Source organism: Podarcis vaucheri (assembly GCF_965113315.1).
Source record: "Podarcis vaucheri genome assembly, chromosome: 10".
NCBI classification, from domain to species: domain Eukaryota; kingdom Metazoa; phylum Chordata; class Lepidosauria; order Squamata; family Lacertidae; genus Podarcis; species Podarcis vaucheri.
In genome coordinates, this window is record NC_138748.1 from 3,360,050 (window position 1) to 3,387,005 (window position 26,956).

General features: G+C 45.0%; 1 protein-coding gene across 4 annotated transcripts; it reads left to right on the forward strand.

The window, feature by feature from the left end:
• Positions 1–6,601: 6,601 nt before the first annotated feature.
• Positions 6,602–25,704, forward strand: PRPF18 (pre-mRNA processing factor 18). Of its 4 annotated transcripts, XM_082240151.1 has the most exons (12): positions 6,602–6,730; positions 7,510–7,587; positions 8,079–8,105; positions 11,353–11,460; positions 12,670–12,783; positions 14,331–14,477; positions 19,028–19,075; positions 19,942–20,010; positions 20,348–20,488; positions 23,172–23,243; positions 24,309–24,464; positions 24,639–25,704. In XM_082240151.1, the coding sequence occupies exons 1-12, from the start codon at positions 6,665–6,667 to the stop codon at positions 24,717–24,719; spliced, it is 1,107 nt and encodes a 368-aa protein (XP_082096277.1). In that variant the 5' UTR covers positions 6,602–6,664; the 3' UTR covers positions 24,720–25,704. The 4 variants fall into 4 exon arrangements, with proteins under 4 accessions (XP_082096277.1, XP_082096279.1, XP_082096278.1 ...); XM_082240153.1 differs by lacking the exon at positions 19,028–19,075; XM_082240152.1 differs by lacking the exon at positions 8,079–8,105.
• The last annotated feature ends 1,252 nt before the right edge of the window (positions 25,705–26,956 follow it).

The window sequence follows — 26,956 nt, forward strand, 5'->3', positions numbered from 1 at the left end:
TTAGTTATTCTGGGCTGTGTTTCCTTTGCTGAATCATTTGCTCCAAATTCTTCAGGTCGGGCATTGTTTTCTTTATCGGAGAAGACTGAGGCAAAGAAGGCATTGAGTAGTTCAGCCCTTTCTGTGTCCCCTGTTTGCATTTCACCATCTTCTCCTCTGAGTGACCCCATTGTTTCTTTGTTCTTCCTTTTGCTACGAACATACCCATAAAAGCCTTTTTTGTGGTTTTTTACCTCTCTAGCAAGCCTGAGTTCATTCTGTGCTTTAGCTTTTCTGACTTTGTGTCTACACGTGCTGGCTATTTGTTTGAACTCCTCTTTGGTGGTTTCCCCCCTTTTCCATTTTTTGTACACATCCTTTTTTAATCTTAATTCAGTTAAAAGTTCTTTAGATAGCCACCCTGGCTTCTTTAGGCACCTTCCATGTTTCCGTCTCATTGGTATTGCCTGACGTCGTGCTTTTAGTATCTCCCTCTTAACAAACTCCCAGCCATCATGAACTCCCTTTCCTTTTAGTATTGTTGTCCATGGGATCTCACCATGTGGCCAGCATGACGTAGGCTGCTTCTGGCAAACCAGAGCAGCGCATGGAAACACCGTTTACCTTCCCGCCGGAGGGGTACCTATCTACTTGCATTTCGTGCTTTTGAACTGCTAGGTTGGCAGGAGCAGGGACCAAGCAACAGGAGCTCACCCCGTTGCGGGGATTCGAACCGCCGACCTGATCGGCAGGCCCTAGGCTCTGTGGCTTAACCCACAGCGCCACCTGCAGTCACTTAAACCCTAGCTTAAAATATTCTGCTCTTTTGAAACAGAAACAACAGAGATGAATTGTATCACCAAGCATAGGCATCAACTGTGATTACAGTTTTTCCTTGACCTTAACTTTTCAGTCCTATAGTGACTTACCTTGCAATAAGTGCCATTGAGTATAAGATATATAAGATTGTACAGTTAATTGTTCAAGCCACCAGAGAACACACATGCTGTGTGTATCAATCCATTGTTGCCACAGTTGGGAAGAACATAGAAGTAGCCTTTGGTGCCCATGAGTCGGCAAGTGACTCACATGAGCTGCAGGAGATACTATCAGAACTGCCAGCAAATGAAAGCAGCTCTACTTGTAAATCCTGATGGAGACTAACAAATGGAGACATCACATTGCACCACACACTCCTCAGCCAAACTCCTGACGTGCCTAACAACTTGCTTTTTGATTCCCCTTTTATCCTCCCTCTCCCTTTCTCCACTTACACCAAAATCAACGGGAGGTTAAAAACTAGAAGTAAAGTGTGTTCTGGTATGTGACTAATCCACTTATTTGGATCTTCTTACTTATTTGGTCTGCCCTGATCCTCTCTATCAGCACACCCAGCTGCTGTGATCAGCTTTCCCAAACTTTCACTGTTGCTATATTCAAATTTCTGTCAACTCACAGGTGCTGCTGTCTCAAGCCCTCCAATCCCTTCTGCAAGGAGATTCTTGGCTGAATTAGGATTTGCGTATCACAGAGTGCAGATATCTGCTGCAATAAATGTATGAAAGCTATTAACAATGTGAGATCAGCTGGGTGTGGTAGATTGCTGTCCATGGACTCTTGAGACCTGGGTCCAAATTCTCACTCAACTGGATCAGTCTCACACTAATTTACCTCACATAGTTATGGACAGGAGGGAGAGATAAGACATGAAAGTTGTGCGTGCATCTGAATACGTGCACTAGCAGATCTGGTAACAAAGGAGGCATAGGTAAACAAGGTCAGTGGAGTGGCCTTTTCTATACTGTAACAGCTTATTTTCAATTTGCAAAAGGGGATTTCAATCTATGACAGTTTTCCAAATTTCTACATCTCAGATTCTCTGTTGTTGTTTTGCATGAGCTTTGGCTTTTGTGTCGTAAAAAAGGGTTTACATTCTTCAGAAAACTTGCTAGATTAATTTCCCCACCAAATAAATATTTCCCTTTTATTTCCACACTTGTGAAAACATGTCTTATGTACTCTCCAAAAAAACAAACATATTCCTGCCAATTTTTGTGTGAAAAAAAACATTCTAAGATGAGAGCAGACTGTCATTGACAATGTGTGAAGATCTTTAAGTCTTGGTTGCTTGTTGTAACTGGTGTCAGGAGGACTTTCAAAAATCAGTGATATTGCGCCCATATCAGGCCATTGGACAGAGGAATCCTATACAACAAGGGGAGAAATGCACCATCACTATTCTGGCACAACTTCTACCATGTGCTACCCTCACCCAGAAAATGAGAGGAAAAACGCCGAGCAGCTCAAAATGGAGTAACGGCTACACCTCCAGCATCTATCAAAATGTGCCCTGCACCCGGGTTGACCAACTAGACCAGAGCTTTCCAAACTTTTCATGTTGGTGGCACACCTTTTAGGCATGCATCATTTAATGACACAGTAATTCAGTTTTGCATCATTTTGCACCATAGTAATTCAATTTTACTAGCAAACCGGAGGTTAAACTAACTCCAGCCCTGGGACGAGTGTGGGGAGAGTTTGCACAACACACTGTAGCCAACACACTAATGTGTTACGACAGAGTTTGGAAAACTCTGAACTAGAGCCATGGAGATGAGGTGATAACCTTATGGAGAAGATATGGAGATGCCTGTACGTCAAACAACATGGAGGTAAGGGTGCTAATTCCTGGGGCCCCAACTCTTTTGCCCCCCCCCTCATATCAGGGAGCTGAGCATGGCAGGGCTTCAGTGGCTGGCTCTTTCTTCTCCGGCTGCTGTGAAGGGAAAGGAGTGGGGAAGCAGCCACCAGCTGCTGGCAGTGGCAAGAGGAGGAGTCACCCACCACTGAAGCTGCATTGCCTCCATGTTTCGCTCCTCCCAACATCCTGATACAACATCTGAATATCATGCCCCCCCCCATTTCCCTCACAAGTTGGCACCTCTGATTGAAGGAGACAATCCTCTTATGGTGGCAGGGTAATACCCTCAATTTAATGTTGCATTTTAAACTGTTGTGACCCACCTTGGGACCTTAAGAGTGGAGGGTAAGCAATAAATCAAAGCAACCAGGACTGTCTCCCAAGGAATAACTCATGCCTGCTGTGCTCCTCCCCGGGGTTTTTAGTTCAGCATAGTGTGGCAGCTAACCCAATATTTGGATTGGTCATGGCTATGGAACACCTTCACCATGATCCTGAGTTTGGAGGACTGGCTAAGCCAAACTTTGGCTTATCTGCCATCCTGTACTGAGTTGGAAAGCTTGGAGAGGAGCAAAGTGTGCTTGTGCTCCTCTCTGAGCCAGCATGCTTGCACAGTCCTGGTTGACCAGTTTGGTTTACCATGATATGCAAAGCAGGCCACTGACAGCAGCAGCTTCCAGTGGCTCAATGCATACGTGTGAGTTTGAACTCCATGGAGGAAAACTGAATATTGTTGCAAGCCGCTCCCAACCTCTGAGCAGTGCAAGATTCCAAGGAGTTCCAGGCACACTACCTAGGGGATCCATGTTTCCCTTTGGAAAATGAGGCACAGCAGAGATTGTAGTGTCTTTATGATATATGGTTTATTAACACATATATACAACCTGAGCCTACAATGGAGAGGTTCCCAGCACACAGACCCCAGGAGGTTCTGCCTTCTCCCATAGCCACAGTAGCAAAGTCCATCTTAATACAATATACTTGTAACATCCATCTTAATACAAATGGCTCTTCAGTACATTCTAACACTTGAGAGTCTGAAGCACAGTTTTAACACACACACTCTAATTAAATTGTAACATTTATTGAACTCATGAATTTAGCACCCCACAAACTCCATGGGCTCCATGATCATTGTAGATGGTGACAGCAGTCACGAAATTAAAAGACGCCTGCTTCTTGGGAGAAAAGCGATGACAAACCTAGACAGCATCTTAAAAAGCAGAGACATCACCTTGCCAACAAAGGTCCGTATAGTTAAAGCCATGGTCTTCCCAGTAGTGATGTATGGAAGTGAGAGCTGGACCGTAAAGAAGGCTGATCGCTGAAAAATTGATGCTTTTGAATTATGGTGCTGGAGGAGACTCTTGAGAGTCCCATGGACTGCAAGAAGATCAAACCTATCCATTCTTAAGGAAATCAGCCCTGAGTGCTCACTGGTAGGACAGATCCTGAAGCTGAGGCTCCAATACTTTGGCTACCTCCTAAGAAGAGAAGACTCCCTGGAAAAGACCCTGATGTTGGGAAAGATTGAGGGCACAAGGAGAAGGGGATGACAGAGGACGACATGGTGGGACAGTGTTCTCAAAGCAACTAACATGAGTTTGACCAACGGAAGACCAGTGTGCCTGTCATGCTCTGGTCCATGGGGTCACAAAGAGTCAGACACAACTAAACAACATAAAAGAGACTTCAGTCACTACAAAATCAGACTGGTAAAGGAAGGAAAAGCTCACAACAGCAAGTGACAATAGAAGTATTGAGAGATGTGCCTACGTGACAGAAGAAAATCATCCGAGTATGCAAGATGGCATGGCGCAATGTAATGTGAAGTTGAGTGCAAGGACTGTTCGGCGCAGACTGCAGGAATATGGTCTAAATGCTTGAATTCCAAGGAAAAAGCCATTGCTATTTTTCAAACAAAGGTTGAAAAGATTAAACTGGGCTAAAACCCATGTTAACTGGACAGCAGAACAATGTGACAGTGTTATTTGCAGTGATGAGACCCAAATCTTCTTGTTTGGTAGTGATGGCGTGAAATAAGTGAGAGGAATCAGAGATTTACCGTATTTTTCTCTCTATAACACTCACATTTTTTCTTCTAAAAAGTAAGGGGAAATGTCTGTGCATGTTATTGAGCGAATGTGTAGTCCCTGGAGCCGACTGGCCCGAGTACAGGGGTAAAAATCAGATCGCGGAGGAGGGAAGGCTAAAGAGAGGAGGTTGCTGCTTTCCTGCATTCTGCCTCAGTTTGTGTTTGCTCAAACTCCAGCCCACCCGGCTCAGGTTCCGTCGGCTAGGAGCGCAGCAGACAGCCACCACCTCCTCCTCTCTGTGCTCCGCTGCTGCTGCTGCGTCCAGCATCGCAGGCAGCCGGAAAATGCAGGTGGGAGAGGGAGAGAGAGAGAGGGCTGGCTTGGGTGGGTGGAGGGAAACTTTTGCCTTCCTTTCCTCCCTCCCGTTAAACCCCTCTCCTGCATTGTTAGCCAGCTGCTTCTCCGCACACCCCTCTCGTGCTCCTTGTCCCTTCTGTGTTTTTCCTTCCCTCCCCACTTAAAACGTGGTTACAAAGCACAGATCCACATGGATCCTCAGGATTTTTGCATTGGGCTACCCCAAACTCACCGTCAAATCACATGTCTGTGGCCACAGCATGAAGCACAAAAATGATACATCCACTGTTTCATTCAGATATTTTTTTCTTGTTTTCCTCCTCTAGAAACTATGCGTGTGTTATGGTCAGGTGCGTATTATCGAGCAAAAAATACGGTACATCCTACTTGCATTACACCTACTGTGAAACACCCAATTAGTGTTATGATCTGGGGTTTTATGACAGCCAAAGGTGTGGCCAGAATTTGTGTCATTAATGGGAATGTAAATGCCGTAAATGCCCAAAATGCCGATGAAGTGTCGGACACAGCTAAACAACAACAAATGCCCAAAAATACATAGCCCAGACCTTAACCCAACTGAAAATCTATGGAGCCGACCAAAGAAACTTGTTAGTTAGAAGCAACCCAGCAATAAAACCCAATTAATAGAGGCAATAATTCAATCTTCTTGTTGTTTAGTCGTGTCCGACTCTTCGTGACCCCCTGGACCAGAGCACGCCAGGCTCTCCTGTCTTCCACTGCCTCCCACAGTTTGGTCAAACTCAGGCTGGTAGCTTCGAGAACACTGTCCCACCATCTCACCCTCTGGTGTCCCCTTCTCCTTGTGTCCTCCATCTTTCCCAACATCAGGGTCTTTTCCAGGGAGTCTTCTCTTCTCATGAGGTGGCCAAAGTCCTGGAGTCTCAGCTTCACGATCTGTCCTTCCAGTGAGCACTCAGGGCGGATTTCCTTCAGAATGGATTGGTTGGATCTTCTTGCAGTTCATGGGACTCTCAAGAGTCTCCTCCAGCACCATAATTCAAAAGCATCAATTCTTCCGCGATCAATTCAATCTTAGTTTCAGATGATTACAGCTGAACTGAAAAACTTGGTTCACTCCATGGGAAGGTGTTTAAAGCCGTAATTAAAGCTAAAGGTTACCCAACTATTAAGTGACATGGTGAGAACTTTTGTATACCTATTTTCTTCTATGTGTTTCACATTTCTTCTTTTACGACTGCTGTTGTAATAAATAATCCTTCATAGAAGTTACTGCATTACATTCTTCATTAAAATATCCTTCCATTGATATATAATTTTAAGGTATTACTCCCCCAAAAAGTGATGTTATGAGGCCTCAAACCTCGGAAAGGTTCCCACCATTTTGGCCCCTTGTGTGGCACCCTAGCCCCCCCCCCAACACGGCGCCCGCTTCTCTTCCGGCCATCGGCTCCAACCCCGCCCCCCCCGGAAATCCCGGGATCCTCCGCTCGCTGCTGCTGCCGCGGCGGCCGCCCTCCCCCCCCCAGCGGCGTCTGAGGCGGGCGTCAGTGCGGCTGCGCGGCCGGGCTGCTTTGGCTGCGGGGCTTCCGTGTGAGGCGAAGGCGCCATGGACGTCGTCAAGGCCGAGATCGAGCGGAAGCGGAAGCTGCTGGAGGAGAAGGAGCTGCTCGGGGTGAGCCGGAGAGAGGCGCCGCGGGGCCCGGGGCTCCTCCTGCCGGGTGGAGTGGCGGGGCGGCCCCTCCGCGCCGGGCCTCGCGGGTGTCTCCGGGGCCCCAGAGGGCGGCGCGGGGCCTCCTCCCTCAGCGCGACGGGGGAGCCTGGGCCTCGCGGCGGCCTCGGCCAGAGAGCGCTGCTTTTGCCGGGCGAGTCGGGCTCTGCGGGGGAGTCTCTTTCTCGGTCTCGGGGGGGGCGGGGACACACACACAAAGGCCGGACGTGAAAGGCCGGCGAGCGGGATGAGCTTCCCCGGAAGAGAGCTCGCCCCCCGCCGCCCGCCCGCCCGCCCGCCGCTCTCATAATCTGCCACCGCAAGAGAATGCTATTCAGGCAGGGAAGCCGTTTCCCTCCCGGCTCCAGTCGGGCGGCCTGTTCCTTCCTTCCAGCCTCCCGGCAGCGGCCACCGGGGCTGCCCAGGAGCAAAGCTCTGCCCTCGCCAGCCTGGCTTCGGGGCTGCCAGGGCTTTTCGGTGCCCGGAAGCCAGCAGTTGTCTCTGGATCTGCCCTGGGACCATATGGGAAGAATGTGCTGGTGGCCTTTTTATATTCACGTCATTGTATATTAGATGAGAGCACCTTTCCCCCTTTAGTGTGCTAGTTGGTCCTGGTTCCTGTTAACTACCATTGAGCTGTTATGAATCTGACAGCCCATCTATTGTGCTTCACATTACTGAAAGAAGAAATGTTAGTTGTTTATGAAACATCACAATGTAGTAACTACTTTCCTTTCTTTCAGGGAAATAAAAAATACTTTAAGCGTAGTGAGTTGGCCAAGAAGGAAGAAGAGGCATATTTTGAAAGATGTGGTTGCAAGGTAACGTGAAAGCAGTAATGGTAGTGATTCTGGCTAGCTGTGCAGTGTCTGCTTAATCATAGTTTAAAATGTATTAATACATTAGTAGGAAATACATGGATTGCAACATGGTTATTAGTGACTAAAAATGGGAAGAATCAAGAACCCCTACTCAAAGAGGCAGGGAAAAGAAATATATGGTGTCAGATCTTAATACATTAAATAAAATAACTTATAAAGGGCATGCAACTAAGAGATTTTTGGAATGTAGAATAAATTTCTACAGTTCTAGAATCTGGATAAAGAAAGTATCAAAACGTTTGTGTGTGAGAGAGATTAGAGTTACTTTAAATAGTTAGTTACAATATGATGGCTAGGAAAAATTACAAATAGGTGTGTTAAAAATAAATGAATGGTGAATGCTGTGTTTTATGTTTCCTCTATCCTTTTTATTATTTAATTTATTTAAAAATGAATAATTCTTTGTTCACTCTATCACTGTTGCACTTTAGCCTGTAAACGAGAAGCCACCAGGAGAGGTATGAGTTTCCAATAAAAGTTTGCAATGCAGGAAGAGGCATGCATGAGTATGCAGCTATTTGAATTTGTGTTTATAGTTTGGCTTCTTCTGTGGAGGGCATGAGGCTGTTTGAGAATAAAGCTTTTCTTTTTAAGTTGTGCTCCAGCAGGCATGTACCCTGGATCTGATATAACCAACCCTTTTGTAAAGCAAAATAGAGGCTGCTAATTTCTAGATGCTGGCTCCATTGTGGGGTGAGAGTGGGGGGGTGGTGGTGGCCTGAATGCGTAAAAGATGTATACCTTCCTTTCTTAGGCTGTAATCCTAATCCTGTTTACCTAGGAATAAATCCCATTGAATTTAATAGATTTTAACTTCTGAGTAGCCTCGACCAGTTAGCCAAGAGTGCCCACTTCTTGAAAGGCTATGAAATGCAGCTTGCATTTCTTGTTGTTTAGTTGGGGTGAAATAATAACTAAGCTCATACGTAAGACACATCATGACCTAGAAGGCCTCTGCTCTTCTTCCCACCTCACTTTGATTGTATCAAAGCAGTTTGGATGTGAGGATTGTAGCGTGGAAATTTAGTAATGGGAAGTAATAGAACTAAATAATTGCCAATTTTCTGCCTTTCTTTTGGGACCCCAAAATCTGCTGCCTAAAGCAGGCCCATTTTATCCGGTCTCATTATGGTTGGTCATAATCTGATATATCCCATAGTATCCTACAGTATCCTGTAGTGTCAGGCCTATATATATATTTCACAAGTCATTAAGCCTATTAAAATCAAGTTTCTTTTAGACAGAATTATTAGCAGTATTCAATTTAACATATTTCAAATATGCTGTGGAACTTAGCTTTTATGAAGTAGGATTGCTGGGATAGCTCAGTCCAGTAGAGCACGAGACTCTTAATCTCATAGTTGTGGGTTCAAGCCCCTTGTTGGGCAAAATATTCCTGCATTGCACTAAGTGACTGTTAGGATCCCTTCCAACTTTATGATTCTATGGTATTTTATGTTGTTATTTTTATTTCCTTTGCAACATTTATGAAAACATAGGGTTTATAACTTCTGTTAGAAGGAGTGTTATGACTTATATCATCCATCGTCATTGGATTTAGGATGAAAGCTGGTGGGGCCAGGACTTAATGAGATACCGTATTGTGCACAGGCCTATAGCTGCAGGAGTGAAATGGATTGCCGTGGCGGAATAACTTTGGAGTGAGGAAGGAGGCAGAATGTGTGGAGGGAGCCTGCCAGAGAGGGTGCTTTTCTTTTATAATAGAAAAAGGTGCTGGTACTCAGCATGAAGTTGTTGCAGTAATTGCCACACTTTTAACATTTGGAAAAAAAGGTGCCAGTACTGCATTCCCTTGAGTATTCCCAGAAAAGAGGACTGGTTTGTGCATAACTACGAAGGAAAGCGTTTCTGTTATTTTCTGGCTGTCACTACAGTTTTACTAACTTACATGGCAATAATATCAAGTAGCTGTGTAATTTCTCGTTTGACCTGGTTGCTTATGTCCCACTTAGAGAAACTTGGTTAAAAGATTAGGAGTGTGGATGGAGCCAGTTGCTTTTCAAATAAACAAAACTATGAGACATTTTAGCTCACCAAGAGCCTCCCAGATCTCTGCATTTCATTGAAATGTTGTTAGTGTGTTTAAAACAAAGCAAAAAACTCTGACATTTTGCAAATGAAGGTGCATTTGCTAAAGTCCTGAAAGTACTTTTATTTTATTTTATTTGGTGCAGACATTGCTTTTAACAATCCCACTGGTAAAATGGCTTAAATCTTTTTTTCCTGTCTGGGTCTTAACTCCTTTATTATCATAACCAACTTCTTTTTCACAGCTATTTGGGTGTATGATAATGCATTTTAAAATACTGTTTTATACAATGAACTTAGGGCTGCTATTCTGTAAAAATCACTGTAATTTTTGCTTACTACTTAAATGGTCCCAGATGTGCACTGTGGAGCTTTCCCCAAGGAGTAGAGATATGCTTGAATGGCATTCTGCATCAATAAGTGAAATTGTCACCTGTGTCTATGGTGGAGAACGGCTGATATCACACTTCTTGAAAGTATGAGACATTTCAACCAGGGTATAATAGTTTGCACAGAAAAATATTGTTATTGTTATTACCCACCATTCACCCTCATTTCATAGGCCAGATTAAAAAGGTAAAGGGACCCCTGACCATTAGGTCCAGTCGTGACCGACTCAGGGATTGCGGCTCTCATCTCACTTTATCGGCCGAGGGAGCCGGCGTACAGCTTCCGGATCATGTGGCCAGCATGACTAAGCCGCTTCTGGCAAACCAGAGCAGTGCACGGAAATGCCATTTACCTTCCTGCCGGAACGGTACCTTATTTATCTACTTGCACTTTGACATGCTTTCGAACTGCTAGGTTGGCAGGAGCAGGGACTGAGCAACAGGAGCTCACCCCGTCACGTGGATTCGAACCGCCGACCTTCTGATCGGCAAGTCCTAGGCTCTGTGGTTTAACCCGCACTGCCACCCGTGTCCCCATAGGCCAGGTTACAATGTAAAAAGTAGTTTAAAAATACAAAAAATACAACCACAATAAATAGGCTGGGTCCTGACAACATACATTTCAGGTAATAGCTGATATTTTCTCAAGCCTCAGTTCACATGTAATGGCAGACTGTGGTTTGGCTTCTTCCTCCTTGTATGTGCTCTGTTTTCCTGGTTTGCCCATTGTTTTCCAGTCTAGCTGGATTGGGCAGACTGGTTTGTGCAAGCCATAGTGTGCCTCCAAATCACAATTGGAAACCATAGTTTTCAGTTACTGTATATAGTTGTCTAGTTGCTATATGTAGTAAACATAGTTCTCCCTTTGCCCATTTTCTGAGTGGCTGATGAGTTATGCATATCACCATGATAGTTTCAATGTATTGAATACCATATTGACTATATGTAGCAGGTTTCTCTTCACAAAAACGCTAGCTTTGTTTTGTCTGAAATTATAATTATTTCCATACTTTGTGGAGTGGAGAACTGAGGAATGCTTGCAGCCTATAGTTTATCTATATGAAACTTCCGTAGACAGGACAAAGCGAATTCTAAATTATTTTATACCACTGGCACGTCTTAGAGGTTACGGTCAGGTTTTTGCATGTTGGCTGTTCTGTGTAGTGCTAATAGCTGCTCTTAGAAGCAATCAGTGTTCCTGGAAGTTTAGACTTTTTCTGTGCCCATATTTAAAACTGGTTATGTTATGTTCCTTGCCTCTACCTAGGTTCAGCAGGAAGAGGAAGAGGAGGAGAAGACAGTAACTGCATCAAATCCAGTATTAGAACTAGAGTTGGCAGAGGAGAAGTTGCCTATGACTCTTTCTAGACAAGAGGTAAAGACAAATATATGGAGCTGGCAATATGCAGATAATTGTTTTGCCTTTACCAGATTAACAAATCTGCAGAGTATTTATATTTTACTGTGTGAAATTACAGTTATCATGAATTAACTATATGCCCATGAAGTTGTACAAGAGACCAGGGAATCAACTAGCTAAATATAAGAGGATATTCATCAGACTAGCTTTTCAGGCAGCAAAAATTTCGCATCAGTAACTTGTACTTTACTGATTTACCTGTAGCCAGTGCAGACATAATGATGGCTTACCCTTAACTTCAGGTAGGTAAGAGTTCTACCGCCCTCCCTTCCTACCCTTTTGAGAGTGATTTTCCTATTACCATAACTGCATTTACAAGGATATCACTGTTTGATGCCTAATGTTAGAGATGCTTAGAGCAGACCCATTGAAATAAATGTTCTTAACACATTGATTTCAGTGGGTCTGCTGAGTATGTCAGACATTTGTTAATCATGATTAAGTCTCAACAGGCTTCCTGTTGAATTAGGATTTTAAGACAATATTAAACTGTTTTCAAATCCTGATTTAAATAAATATTCCAAGCTATAGACATATTCCTCAGTTGATGTAAAATTGGAAAGCTCAATCTAGAAAGAGGATGGAAGCTGTGTTACATCTGTCCCAACCCTTCAAGCGTTCCTGGGCTACAACTAGCATGATTCCTGACTGCTGGTTATGCTGGTTGGGGCAGACGTAGCCCAACAGTATACGGAGGGCACCACATGGGTAACCCCCGACCTAGTTCATTGGAGATAATGTATTAATTTCCATCCACATTACAGACATATATCTGTATGTATTGCCCCAAAATGTACCCTAATTGTCCCCTACTTAATGTGGCTTAGGAACTCCCGTTATTCATCACAGAATTCTACTCATGTATGCTCCATAGATCAGAGGTGCAATTTTTGTAATTATATTTAACTAAAGCGAGATGTGCGCCGCAACCCCAGAGTCGGCCATGACTGGACCTAATGGTCACGGGTCTCTTTACCCTTAAACAGCTGCCACTAGTCATCATTAGGTATGTTGCTGCCCATTTTGTGCTCTTTAGCAAGGAACGATAAATTTCGTGAAAATAAGCAAGCACAGTGCTTGAGTTGTAATACCCTGTGGGGATGTGAATGGGTTGTTTGTTCTATTTTCTTCATTTGTTTGAAAGAAACACTTGACTTTTTCCAGGTCATGAGGAGATTGAGAGAAAGGGGTGAACCTATCAGACTGTTTGGAGAAACAGATTATGATGCCTTTCAAAGGCTGCGAAAGATAGAAATTCTAGCGCCAGAAGTCAACAAGGTAAATCTGTGCATAAGCATAAGAGAGATCATTTAAAGGGCTGTCCCTGTGCAAAATTGGTGCACCTGTAACATTATAGCCATGGATATCCTGCTTCTTGTGCCCCCACCTGTGTATATACTTCATAAATATATAATGTTATAATCCCACACAGAGGGACACAGAAAGTGCCTTCTGTCATCTTGACTTCTGTCAAGTGCCTTCTGTCAACTTATTACTACACTTTAGTGTTGTAAGTAATGGTTTGGATTTACAGATAACCTCAATTGTAAGCTTTTTGTTGTTTAGAGGACAAATTTAGAAGTCACAACTTATGTACAGTGGTGCCTCGCAAGACAAAATTAATTCGTTCCGCAAGTCTCTTCGTCTTGCGAGATTTTCGTCTTGCGATGCACGGTTTCCCATAGGAATGCATTGAAAATCAATTAATGCGTTCCTAGGGAAACCGCCTTCAGACCAGGTCCGGGGACAGTCTGTCCCCGGACCTCTTCTGAAGGCTGGGGGGGGGGACAAGGGCTTTTCTTCCCACCCCCAGCATTTTAAAAAACCCCGGGACAGCGGAGGACTTCTCCGCTGTCCAGGCGATCTTAAAATGCTGGCGGGCTCTGGAGCCCGGCGGCTGGGGCAGGTGTTCCCGCCCCCCCCGCCCCGCTTTGGAGCAGCGTTCCGAAGCGGGGTGGCTGGGGCAGGTGTTCCCGCCCCCCCGCCCGGCTTCGCAGCACCGGGAGAAGCGATCTCCCCGCAGCCCCTTGCTTCAAAAGAGGTCCGGGGGCAGCGGGAAGCGCTTCCCGCTGTCCCCGGACCTGGGGCTGCGGGGAGAAGATCGCTTCTCCCCGCCGCCCCTTGCTTCAAAAGAGAAGACCCGCTGTCCCCGGGGCAAGCTTTGTTTTGCGAAGCAAGCCCATAGGGAAATTCGTCTTGCGAGGCAACTCGAAAACGAAAAAACCTTTCGTTTTGCGAGTTTTTCGTCTCGCGAGGCGTTCGTCTTGCGGGGTACCACTGTATATTGCTGTAGTGAGACTTGCTGTAGTGAGTTCATGCATTTATCAGCTTCAGAGAAAGAGAACTGCCACCACTCAAATTGTGGCTGCTCGTGTGAATGACACTTCTTTTACTATTAGGCCCAGTATGCCCTTAGAGATGTCTTTGTAGGATTCTCCAATGATATGAACTCTCTCTTCATTCTAAATCATGATTATACAATTATTATTATTATTATTATTATTATTATTATTATTATTATTTATTTATTTATTTATTAAATTTCTATTCTGCCTTTCATCCAAGGATCCCAAGGCGGTTTACAACATTAAAACACAAAAATACATATAGTAACAAATAAAAGCAATACTCCCACAGTATTGTTATTTATGATATTATTTATTAATGTTTAAAACAACTAACAGGGTTATGTAGTATGATGCCATGATACTCAAATTCTGTGTATAAAAATTGTAAGATACTTAAACATATTTTTTCAGGGTTTCAATTATGACAGTTCCTAGGATAACTCTGCATACTCTCAACTGTTGTTTTTATTTCCATAGGGATTAAGGAATGACCTGAAGGCTGCTTTGGATAAGATAGATCAGCAGTATCTGAATGAAATTGTGGGTGGGCAGGAACAGGGAGAGGATGATACACAGAATGATCTCAAAGTCCATGAAGAGAACACAACAATTGAAGAATTGGAGGTATTATATTATTTTTTACTGTTTTCAAATTGTGACCAAGGCACCATGCTGGTAAATAAATTCTGCACCAAGAGAAGATGGATTCTGCTACTTGCAAAAAGAATGTAGATTGAGAAAATGTGCATAATTCTCATTTGTATAATTTTACAAGTTTTATAATTTCCTACTAATTTATTTAGACAAGAGACAATTGGACTGCAGAAATTTCTGCAACAGTTGTCCATAGTGGTCAAATTGCATGGAGGCGGCAGAAACCTGCACCCCCTCCATTGCCTTTTTAATGACTCCCTTCTTGCTCTTTTTAAGAAGCCTATTGGGGAGGGCATAATTTGTCTAAAATGTGAAGGAGACTGTCATGGAGAGGCTTTTGAATTTTATTATGGGTTCCCCCATATGCTTGCTGCTATAATGGCTTGAAATGTGCTTTCTACCGGAGACAGTCTCTTCCTAAGGAAGCCGGAACTTAGAATCATAGAATCATAGAGTTGGAAGAGACCACAAGGGCCATCGAGTCCAACCCCCTGCCAAGCAGGAAACACCATCAGAGCACTCCTGACATATGGTTGTCAAGCCTCTGCTTAAAGACCTCCAAAGTAGGAGACTCCACCACACTCCTTGGCAGCAAATTCCACTGTCAAACAGCTCTTACTGTCAGGAAGTTCTTCCTAATGTTTAGGTGGAATCTTCTTTCTTGTAGTTTGGATCCATTGCTCCGTGTCCGCTTCTCTGGAGCAGCAGAAAACAACCTTTCTCCCTCCTCTATATGACATCCTTTTATATATTTGAACATGGCTATCATATCACCCCTTAACCTCCTCTTCTCCAGGCTAAACATGCCCAGCTCCCTTAGCCGTTCCTCATAAGGCATCGTTTCCAGGCCTTTGACCATTTTGGTTGCCCTCCTCTGGACATGTTCCAGTTTGTCAGTGTCCTTCTTGAACTGTGGTGCCCAGAACTGGACACAGTACTCCAGGTGAGGTCTGATTTGGAGACTTCTATCACATCTCCCCTTAATTTCCTTTTCTCTACGCTAAACAAACTGCTCCTTCAGTTGTTTCTCATAGGACGTGTTTTCCTCACCCATCAACACCTTGGCCACCTTCTACTTTATCAGTGTATTTTAGCATGGCACCAATAACTGGGTGCACTGCTCTTCAGCTGCATAGACTAGAGTGGAACTCTATTCCTTGTGATCCAAACACTCATGCTTCTGTTAACGCCACTTAAAAATTACATTACCTTCTTATAAAGAGCCACACCACACTGCCCTGCTCATGTTCAGATTGCAATCTACTCGGAAACCTGTATGTTTTTAATGCTAAGCCAGGTCTTCCCCGTCTTAAACTTCTGTCCTTTTTGTACCTGTTTACAGGACTTAACATTTATCTCTACTTTCATCATGTTGGCCCAGTGTTGTAACCTGTCAAGGTCATTCTGAATCTTGATTCTCTGTTCTTTGATATTAGATCTACTCAGCTTCATGTGATCTGCAGTTTTTATAAGGATACCCACTATGCCAGGCATCCCCAAACTCTGCCCTCCAGCTGTTTTGGGACTACCAACTCCCATCATCCCTAGCTAACAAGACCAGTGGTCAGGGATAATGGGAGTTGTAGTCCCAAAACAGCTGGAGGGCCAAGTTTGGGAATGCCTGCACTATGCCCTCAGCCTAGTCATTTATAAAAAATGTTTGAATAGCACAGGAACCAAGGCTAGGGCCTTGTAGCAATCCTCTTGAGACTTCTTGCCATTAAAGGAGCACCTGCTGATTATGGTTGCTTACTGAACAGTAGAATTGACCAGCCCATATTCATCATTTTGTGAATAAGAATAGCACGGGAGACTTGATCAGAGGCTTTGCTGAAATCAAGATACAGTGGTGCCTCGCAAGACGAAATTAATTCGTTCCGCAAGTCTCTTCGTCTTGCGGTTTTTTCGTCTTGCGATGCACGGTTTCCCATAGGAATGCATTGAAAATCAATTAATGCGTTCCTAGGGAAACCGCCTTCAGACCCTCTTCTAAAGGCTGGGGGGGGGGACAAGGGCTTTTCTTCCTACCCCCAGCATTTTAAAAAACCCCGGGACAGCGGAGGACTTCTCCGCTGTCCGGGCGATCTTAAAATGCTGGCGGGCGGCATTTTAAAATCGCCCCGGTACAGCGGAGGACTTCTCCGCTGTCCGGGGCGATTTAAAAGCCCCTGGGAAGGCAGGCAGGGGGGACAAAGACTTTCGCCGCCCGCCTTTAGAAGGTGTTCCCACCCCCCCCGCCCCGCTTCGGAGCAGCGTTCCGAAGCGGGGTGGCTGGGGCAGATGTTCCCGCCCCCCCGCCCCGCTTCGGAGCAGCGTTCCGAAGCGGGGTGGCTGGGGCAGGTGTTCCCGCCCCCCGCCCGGCTTCGCAGCAGCGCTCTGAAGCCCGGCGGCTGGGGCAGGTGTTCCCGCCCCCCCCGCCCCGCTTCGGAGCAGCGTTCCGAAGCGGGGTGGCTGGGGCAGGTGTTCCCGCCCGGCTTCGCAGCAGTGCTCCGAAGCCCGGCGGCTGGGGCAGGTGTTCCCGCCCCCCCGCCCCGCTTCGGAGCAGCGTTCCGAAGCGGGGTGGCTGGGGCAGGTGTTCCCGCCCCCCTGCCCGGCTTCGCAGCACCGGGAGAAGCGATCTCCCCGCAGCCCCTTGCTTCAAAAGAGGTCCGGGGGCAGCGGGGAAGAAGCGCTGCGCTTCCCGCTGTCCCCGGACCTCTTTTGAAGCAAGGGGCGGTGGGGAGAAGCGATCTCCCCGCAGCCCCTTGCTTCAAAAGAGGTTCGGGGGCAGCGGGAAGCGCTTCCCGCTGTCCCCGGACCTGGGGCTGCGGGGAGAAGATCGCTTCTCCCCGCCGCCCCTTGCTTCAAAAGAGAAGACCCGCTGTCCCCGGGGCAAGCTTCGTTTTGCGAAGCAAGCCCATAGGGAAATTCGTCTTGCGAAGCAACTCGAAAACGAAAAAACCTTTCGTTTTGCGAGTTTTTCGTCTCGCGAGGCGTTCGTCTTGCGGGGTACCACTGTACACTATGTCCATCGCATTGCCATGAACTACCAAAGCATTAATCTTTCAAAAAAGGATAAGGCTTATGTGGATGATTTATTGTAGATTAAACACATGATGAATGATAATCAGTGCATTGTTTTCAAATGTTTATGGACACTTAATAATCTGTTGGGTATCAGTGATAAGTTGAGTGGCCGGATCCAACTCCACCCCGCCCCATTTTGGAAGATAGGGGCAATATTTACCCAACTCCAGTCTTACAGAACCTCATCTGTTTCCGAGTAATTCACATAGATTACAGTAACTGTCTCTGAAATAAAACCTACAAGTTTCTTCAACAGCTTGCAGTATAATTTATCTGGCCCATGGGACTTGAACTCACATATAGCAGTGTTCCTGGGCTGCCTCACCTCATACCATTTGTTCTACTTTCCCCAGTTTGAATATAATTCCACTTAGGGGCCACTGAAACAAAATTGGAATTGAGTGGTTCTGGCTTCTGTCCATCACCTGTCATTAATTTCTTCAACTTGTCCAAGCAGCGGACCTACCCCTTTCCTGTTCTTCTGGCTCTGAACATATCCAGTGAATCCGTATATTTTTGTTTTTAGCATCCCTTGCAAGCTTTTGCTTCTTCCAGGCTTCAGCCTTGCTGAAACCATCTTTACAGGTTCGGGATCCTCCATCAAACTTGTCCTTCCTCATATATGCCTCCCTCTGTCTCCTGGATGTGTCTTTTTAAAGTCTTCTCATTGGAGAGCTCTTTGTGCATTCACTGGCCTCTTTGGATGTCTCCTGTTTTCTCACTGGAATGGTTTGCGACTGTTTTTTCACTATTTCCACATTTGAAAATCTCCCATTCCACTTGTGCTCTTTTTTTCTTATTCAGAATTTCTAGTCGTGGAATTCTATGGCTTCCTAAAGCTGTCTTTCCTTAAAGCCCAAGGTACAAATCCAACTTGGCTTTGTTTGTATTTCCCTTGCTATCACATAGGAATCTGCCTTAGACCAACGCAGACCACTGATTGGTGAGAATCAGCACTGGCTGGTAGCAGTTCTCCAGGGTTTCAGGCAGGATTCAGTGATGGCCCTACGGGGAGACCCCAGGGATTGAACCTAAGACCTGTTGCATGCAAACTTATGCTGTGCCACAATATATATATCACACGTTCCAAGATGAAATAGCTCCCCCAAGGCTCACACCACTTTCACTTCATCACGCAGGTCTTTATTAAGTCCAAGATCATAGAATCATAGAGTTGGAAGAGACCACAAGGGCCATCGAGTCCAACCCCCTGCCAAGATCTCAGCTCCTTTCTTGTTCCTTTGGAAGGTTGATCAGGAAGGCAAAAATTTATTAGACGTTTGATTGTTAGCAGATGCCAGGGCAGTTGAAGTCCTCTATTACAACCATCATATTCTCTTTTTGTAATCTGTTGTAGAAAATCATCACCCACATTTTCCACTTGGCTGGGTAATTTGTAGTATGCTGCCACAATGATGCCACTTTTGTTTTTCTCTCCTTTTATCCTTACCCAGATGCTTTCAACAGAGCTTCCACTCTCAGATTCATGGATTTCTGTGCAGGTGTGTGTGCTTGTGTCTGTGTCCCTTTCACTTTCTGGACTCTATTCCTTTAGAACAAGATACTGCCATCACTTCTAACATCCATTCACAAGCCTCGTCCCATCAAGTGTCAATGAGACCTGTTGGGTCAACTTACCTGCCTGTATTAGGGTATTAAAATCATCCTGTTAGTTTCCCATACTGCTGTGTGCTAGTTAGTACATAGACATTTAAATCTATGGGTGCCTCACCCTCTCAGTTTTCGTGCTGTATTTACTGGAAAGTTGCTAGGCATCGCCTTCATTGCCCTGTGTTTTCCTTTCTTGTCTCTCAAAAATGGCTCAGTTCTTATCTCTGGGCTTTGGGTTCCCTTCCCTGCAGGGTTAGTTTAAAGTCCACATGATGAGGCTTGTGGGGCTCCTGCCAAACACATCTCCCCCATCCTCATGAGTTGTACCCCATCTCTTACCAGAAATTCATCATTTGGGTAGCGCTGGTTATGGCCCAAGGAACCAGACCTTTCCTGATGATCAGCAGGAATAGAAGACAATTGTTGGATTTGATGAGTCTCTGCATCCTCTCTGTTGTGTCTTGGAGGGCAGCACCACTCTTGAGATAACATGTCATATCTGCACTCAGCTGTGTCTCTCTGGGGAATCTCTTGTTCAGAGGAACAAACTGAAAAATTCCATAGAATATATGAGTAAACACTGGGATGTGACTTGGTTAGCATTCTCAACCCTGACTTACGAAATTTAAAGGGAGAGCCTTTCAAAAGCACTGTGAAGTACTTCCTAATTTTATCTGTAATATTATGTTCTTTATGTAAACTTGCATCAGCTATTTTTGTTTTTGGAAGACATCTCAATGGAAAATCTCTTTTGCAGGCTTTGGGAGAATCCTTAGGACAAGGGGATGACCATAAAGACATGGATATCATAACCAAATTCTTGAAGGTAAGTAGCCTAACAAGCAAGAACCTCTGGCCTGTAAGCAATCATGGCTGGGGCATCATCATTTTCTAGGACTATTCTATTACATGGAAAATGTCGATTCATTTATAGTATGATATAATAATAATAATAATAGTAATAATAATTTATTGTTTATACCCCGCCCATCTGGCTGGGAAATAATGACAACCCAATCAGAAACATATCTATCCAGAATTAACTAACATTGCAAGTACTATTTCTTTGTAAGTAAATGAATGGGGTTGCAGCTTTAGTTTATGGACACTTCATATTTAGCCACTGTGTGGCAGTATGGCTTAAATTTGTTTGTCATCTTCAGTTTCTTCTTGGAGTCTGGGCTAAGGAGTTGAACGCCAGAGAAGATTATGTGAAACGTGGTGTACAAGGCAAACTAAACAGCGCCACTCAGAAGCAGACAGAATCATACCTGAGACCTCTGTTCAGAAAACTTCGGAAAAGGGTAACTTCAGCAACACACTATCTTAAGTCTTCTACTAGATTTAGGCATGAATGTTTTACCAGCAGACAATTCTTACCCTCTGTTCCACACTTTGTTTACAATCTAGCTTGATGATGAGAACTCAGAATCTCACACTGTTTTGTGATGTTTTGATTGACCTAATAAAGGTTTTGCCGTATTAGGGATTCTGGAATTAAGCAAGACTGCTTTTTTCAGTCACCCTTTTCTAACTATGTAGCACAGTGGAGGGGAATTTCCAGCCTGTGAGCCAAAGTTGGCCTGTAAGCCTCACCATTGGGCTTCCAGGCTGTTTTGGCTAAGCCATGCTCAACGGCCCTGCATCTGATGCCATATGTGATGTCAGGCATGAGGCAGGAAAGGTTGGGACTTGGCCTAAAGGTGCTTTACTCAGTGTGTTCCAAATGGGGAACAACCAGCTGATTTTCGGGCACTTTGTAAGCACTGTGCTCAACCCTAGTGAAGTGCTGAGCACAGGGATTGCAAAGGGCCCAACAACCAGCTGATTGCTGTGCTTTTGGGATGTCACTGTGACATCAGGTGCTCCCACACACCTGTCACAGTTGGCCGGTGGAGTGGGGAGGGGATAAAGATCTGACCCCTGGGGCCAAAATGCTTCCCTACCCCTGATGAGTGTGTGCAGTGACATTTTCTTTTTCACAGATGGAGGATGTGAAACAGACTACTAATCTGTACAATACCAGGGGATGAAAGATCCTTTCTGGATCTTCTACTTCAGATCCACTGACATGGCCATTTTTTAATTTGCCAGTTTTCTTTCTAGTCTTAGTTAACATTCACTTTTTTAACATGTCTGCCTGTGCACAAGATCAAGACAGTAATTCTCTTTTTATAGATAGAAATTAAGGCTTATGTGCAGTAACCCACAGGAAGTCACATAGAAATCCATGGAAGAGGACTAGAGATGTGAAACCTTTCTTCGAGCCAAACTCAGCTCTCTTGTTAGTCACACTTGTGTTGAACTCACCACACTGTGGAAATCAGGATGCAGGAGCTTTGTGGAGCAGCACAGTTGGCAATGGTAGGGGAGAAGGCAGGAAGACTAACAGTAGGTGGAGCCAGTCAGTGACAGGCAGATCCACCCCGTGACTGGCGGCATGGAAGAAGGCGGGCACAGGCAAGGGATTGGCGGAGGGAAGACAGATGGGTGAGGCTGTTGTCGTTTAGTCGTGTCTTACTCTTCGTGACCCTATGAACCAGAGCACGCCAGGCACTTCTGTCTTCCACTTCCTCCTGCAGTTTGGCCAAACTCATGTTGGTAGCTTCGAGAACACTGTCCAATCATGTCGTCCCCTTTTCCTTGTGCCCTCCATCTTTCCCAACATCAGGGCCTTTTCTAGGGAGTCTTCTCTTCTCATGAGGTGGCCAAAGTATTGGAGCCTCAGCTTCAGGATCTGTCCTTCCAGTGAGCACTCAGGGCTGATTTCCTTCAGAATGGAGAGATTTGTTCTTCTTGCAGTCCATGGGACTCTCAAGATTCTCCTCCAGCACCATAATTCAAAAGCATCAATTCTTTGGCGATCAGCCTTCTTTATGGTCCAGCTCTCACTTCCATACATCACTACCTTTGTTGGCAAGGTGATGTCTCTGCTTTTTAAGATGCTTTCTAGGTTTGTCATTGCTTTTCTCCCAAGAAGCAGGTGTCTTTTAATTTCGTGACTGCTGTCACCATCTGCAGTGATCATGGAGCCCAAAAAAGTAAAATCTCTCACTGCCTCCATTTCTTCCCCTTCTATTTGCCAGGAGGTGAGGGGACCAGTGGTCATGATCTTCGTTTTTTTGATGTTGAGCTTCAGACCATATTTGCGCTCTCCACTTTCACCCTTATTAAAAGGTTCTTTAATTCCTCCTCACTTTCTGCCATTTAGGTTGTGTCATCTGCATATCTGAGGTTGTTGATATTTCTTCCGGCAATCTTAATTCCGGTTTGGGATTCATCCCGCCCATCCTTTCGCATGATGAATTCTGCGTATAAGTTAAATAAGCAGGGAGACCCCTCATTTATCCTAGTGTATTAGCTTCCAGTGCTCATGTTTTTCTCTCCAAGGATAGTGAAGCAGAGCCACGAGGACACTCAGCGCATGGCAACAGTGAGCTGCCTGCCTCTGCCACTCAGATTCTCCTAGCCTGGAGCAGAGCTGGAGCACGATGGGAGTGGTGGCTGAGTTGGTGGGGTGGCTGGGAAAAGCAAGGAGAAACAGTACTCTAGACAAAGCAAATTAGTGGGGTTGGCTGCTTCCCTGCAGATTTGCAAATATATAAAAGCTCCTGTAAGTCTGAATCCTCCACTCACACGCAAAGGTGTGTTCTTTGTCGCAGCATAATTACCCACTTGAGGTCAAGCTTCTCTAATCCTGGTCTGTCTCTGTATCAGGTGTGATTGGCTTTGCAGCCACTCTCAGTGCAGCAGAACGGCTCGCTTTCAAAGGAACTAACATGCTGCTCTGGAAGTGTGCCTGCTTCAGTCACTCAGGCACAAACAAAGGAGCGGGGTTTCTCTCAGGCTGGCTAGTTCTTACATTCTCCAAAAGTAAGCGTTTTTGGCTGTGAGGGTTGATCATGTCTGTGGTCTTATTTAAGATATAGTGTGGTATGAGAATCACGAGTTTCGTTGCCTACTTGATATTTGCTGTTTTGTCTTTAGAATATCCCTGCTGACATCAAGGAATCAATAACGGACATTATCAAGTTCATGCTGCAAAGGGAGTATGTGAAGGTACTGAACTTTTACAGAGTCAATGATATTTGTGTTTTGTGGCTTAATTGGCTTGAGGCAGGTGCAGGTCAGATCTTCATCTTCCATCACTCCCTCGAGCAAAAAATAAATAAATTGATGGGGGGGGGGTGGCGCATCTACCTCTCGATCACCTGGTGTCACAGTGATGTGAAGTGACATTTGAAGCCCCAACAATTAGGTGACTATTGGGACTTCAAAGCACCATTGATCAGTGGGGCTTCAAAGTCCAGCCCAAGACTCCTTGCAAAGAACCCTGCACTGTGCTTTGTAGCCCCCACAACCAGCTGACCGCCAGCACTTCAATCACTGTGCCCCTGCCTCTTTGGAAGCTGATTGGCGATGCTCCGGAAGCCCCTTTTGGCCTAGCCCAGCTGTCTTTTTAACCACTTGCCTCTGATGTCATGTGGGACTTTGGACAATTGGCGACTAAGTGTGACTTTGCCAGATGGCCTGGGGGGCCTGATTAGGTCTCGTGCTGAAGGTCCCCCCCCCCCCGCATTAAGGGAGGTGAAAGTGTCTCTAGCTTAACCCTTCAGAGAAATATTATTAGCTCTAATAAGCATAGAAATGCAGGTTCAAACATGTATAAGTTGTTGTTTAGACCTTCAGGTGCAGGGATGGGAGAACACATTGCATTGTATGATTCTTTGAGACTTGGACCAGCTAACATTCAGGTTTGCATGTGGACATAACGCTATCCAAGCTTCTGAAAAGTTCTGTGTTGATTAATGAGATCTGGGGAATGCTGTATTTTATAGTGGTTTTTTGTGTTTTGTTTTAAACTGATCTAGTAAGATTTTTACTGTTTCAAGAAATGCTAATTTTGGTGCCTTGTCAGTGAAAGTAATAATTATTGTGAAGCCATTTTGCAGAAAGCTTGTAAGCATGAGGACTGCAGGTGTGCTCTGGCCTGTGGCTCTAGAGCTAATAGCCACAAAATCTGAAGATGGGGCTCTTGGCTTTCTTTTAGCTGTCCCTGCAGGCTCTGTGCCTCCCCTGGTGCCTCTTGCCTTGCCCGTCAGTTGCCTGCCTTTATTTCTGCAGGCTAACGACGCCTATCTGCAGATGGCCATTGGGAACGCTCCCTGGCCTATCGGCGTCACTATGGTGGGCATCCATGCGCGAACTGGTCGAGAGAAGATTTTCTCAAAGCACGTGGCTCACGTTCTGAATGATGAAACTCAGAGGAAATACATCCAGGTGAGAGAAAGAGTGGTGGATCCATTGTCCGGAGAGTCACTTTCTTTAATCTTAAGCGTTCAGCATTTGTACACAAACAGGAGGCTTAAGCCTGCCCCGCTCGGCCCCGGGGCTGCAACTCTCCCGCGTCTGGTCTTGGTTACCAGCATGCCATTCTTGTATTTATCTCTGCAGGGCTTGAAGAGGCTGATGACCATTTGCCAGAAACATTTCCCTACCGACCCATCCAAATGTGTGGAGTACAATGCGCTGTGACAATGTGGATATGCAGGTTATGAGAGAAGAAAGCAGTCAGAAATGCTCTCCGTTTGGGAACTGGAGTGAGCTGGGGTGGGAAAAGAAAGGCATGCGGCTTTACTGAGGCTCAGTCGCATAGATCACATTCATTTTGTCTTTTGATGAACCTTTATGTCTTCTTCAAGTCCTGGGCTGGAACATGTTGCCGGCTAGTCTCGCTAGCTTGAGGACAAGTTTGTATATGTGTGTGTTTCCTTTAATTTGTATCAGAGCAAAAGTTCAGTTCTACCTTGCCTTTTAGATTTTGAGCCTCCTTGCTTTATAAGGACTGATTTCATCACAGTTTTGAAACATGAGTTGTATTTATCATTGTACATAGGACCATTTTAATTTCTTGGTACTTCATTTATAGGAAAAATATATTTCTAAGAAATGCACCCAAGCTTTTGATTGATTCATTGATTTTTGTATCAGAAATTATTTTTCATGATTGTCACCAGGACACTTAACTCCACACTGTGGTGTGAGAACTTTAGGGTGAACAGAAGTGGTCCAGCTAAACTGGCATCCTGCTACCTCTGTCTTTGTGCATCATGACTTTGTTATCCTATAAAATGCTATCTTGTCTTTTTGAGGGGAGACTGGAGGATTTTTCTGGCACCAAAATGTGAACAATAATTTGTAGGATCATGATAATTACACTGCTAAGTAACAGGTAAAAGGAGAAGGTCTTTCAGAGAACCCTCCTCCGACTTTTACCAGGAGCAGGGCTAGCGCTGCCCTCTCTTCCTGGCGCCCGTGGGCCAGCCCTCTGCTTCCCTTCCCCTCAGGTGAAATCCCCAATGGAGAATGAATCGCGAGCGACAGTGGGTGTTTCTCTTGGGAAAACAGGTTGCAAACAGACTTTATTGTAACAGATCTGAAGAAGGAGTTTTGGTTCTTCCTCTTCCACAGAAATGTAACAAACTGCTGTTGCTTTTTATTAAAACGTAAACTGTCTCAAGTTATAGGCTGTATGCTGTTCGGGTTTAAGGTTACTTTCTTCTACGCATTTTCCATAGATCAGACTTCTCCACTCCCACTTCAGGAACGTCGGCTTTTAACTGGACTGTTTCCCTGCAGACTCCCAAATCCTCCTTGGCCTCAGAACCACTATTGCCCTTTCCTGTCAGAGGACCCATTTCCCCGCAAAACACTGTGTGGGACTGTGCCTTGCCTATTTTAACCGGGGTCTGCATCTTTGCTCTCCTCCCAGACCCCAGGAATCTCCCTCCACTCCGCCTCCCTTGCAACTCGGGCCAGTTAACTCTTTGCTGGCAGGGGGAGAAACACTCAGGGACTCAACCTGCTCAGTAAACAAACTTTTCCATCACACAAGGATAAGTTGTAAAGATTTCTTTGTTACCACTAAATAATGGAAGTTTTAATACTCCTGAAGTAGTTTATCATTATTTTTAATGCCATCATACGTGTGAATAGCCCTTTATAGAACTGCAGTAAAATGTCAGTTCTCTGCTCCTACCATCTGACATTTGACCCAAGGAGAGGTGAAAGAGAGGCTGGGAGGGAAGGTGGAGGGGACTGTCAAGATGGGGAAGAATGCATTCCGTTTGGTTGCACGCTCTTAAGCTGACAGATTTAGAAACAAAAGCAAAATATTTGTACCATGAATAAAGCATCAACTAACTATACTTTCCAGACACAGTTTTCAGCAAGAAACTAATCCATTTTAAGTGAAAATGTTCATTTTAACTAGAGATTGGAACATGATTATATTTGGGATTTCATGTTTCTCTGAACTTTGTGGTACCCAGGTGGATTCACCAACTCAGTGTGTTAGTGGAAGCCAGCTCAATGACTTCTGCTAGTGCAGCAGGGCTTTTGCAGCAGCCCCTGCCCCTTGTGTACCCCTACATCTCCCCCACATTGCCCCAGAGGATCAGGAGAAGCCCCAGAACAATGCATGGTGGGGGGAGAAGGGTGCTCATTTCATCTGGTGAGTAGAAATGCTTGTACTGGAAGAATAATGGTAATAGTGTGGTGCTCAATTCAATTTTCCCCCTCAAAAAATAGCAGAAATGTGTATTTTAAGATACTTTAGGAAGGCATACATTGAGATAAAATATGTACGAGATGGGAGCAGCGGAAGAAAAAATGTTAAAGTAATTGTATTAGAGGGATTTCTGTAAGGTAAGAGTTTGATATATAACACAGTAGAAAAGAGTTTGAACAAAAACACTCTGGAGGTGTGAGTG

What these genes read in the sequence shown, in the direction of transcription:
- PRPF18 (XM_082240151.1), top strand. Translation starts at nt 6,665, where the DNA reads ATGGACGTCGTCAAGGCCGAGATCGAGCGGAAGCGGAAGCTGCTGGAG. An exon ending in ATTCATGGATTTCTGTGCAG is followed by an intron (nt 19,076 to 19,941) that starts GTGTGTGTGCTT and finishes TCTCTTTTGCAG; the next exon opens with GCTTTGGGAGAATCCTTAGG. An exon ending in TGCAAAGGGAGTATGTGAAG is followed by an intron (nt 23,244 to 24,308) that starts GTACTGAACTTT and finishes TTATTTCTGCAG; the next exon opens with GCTAACGACGCCTATCTGCA.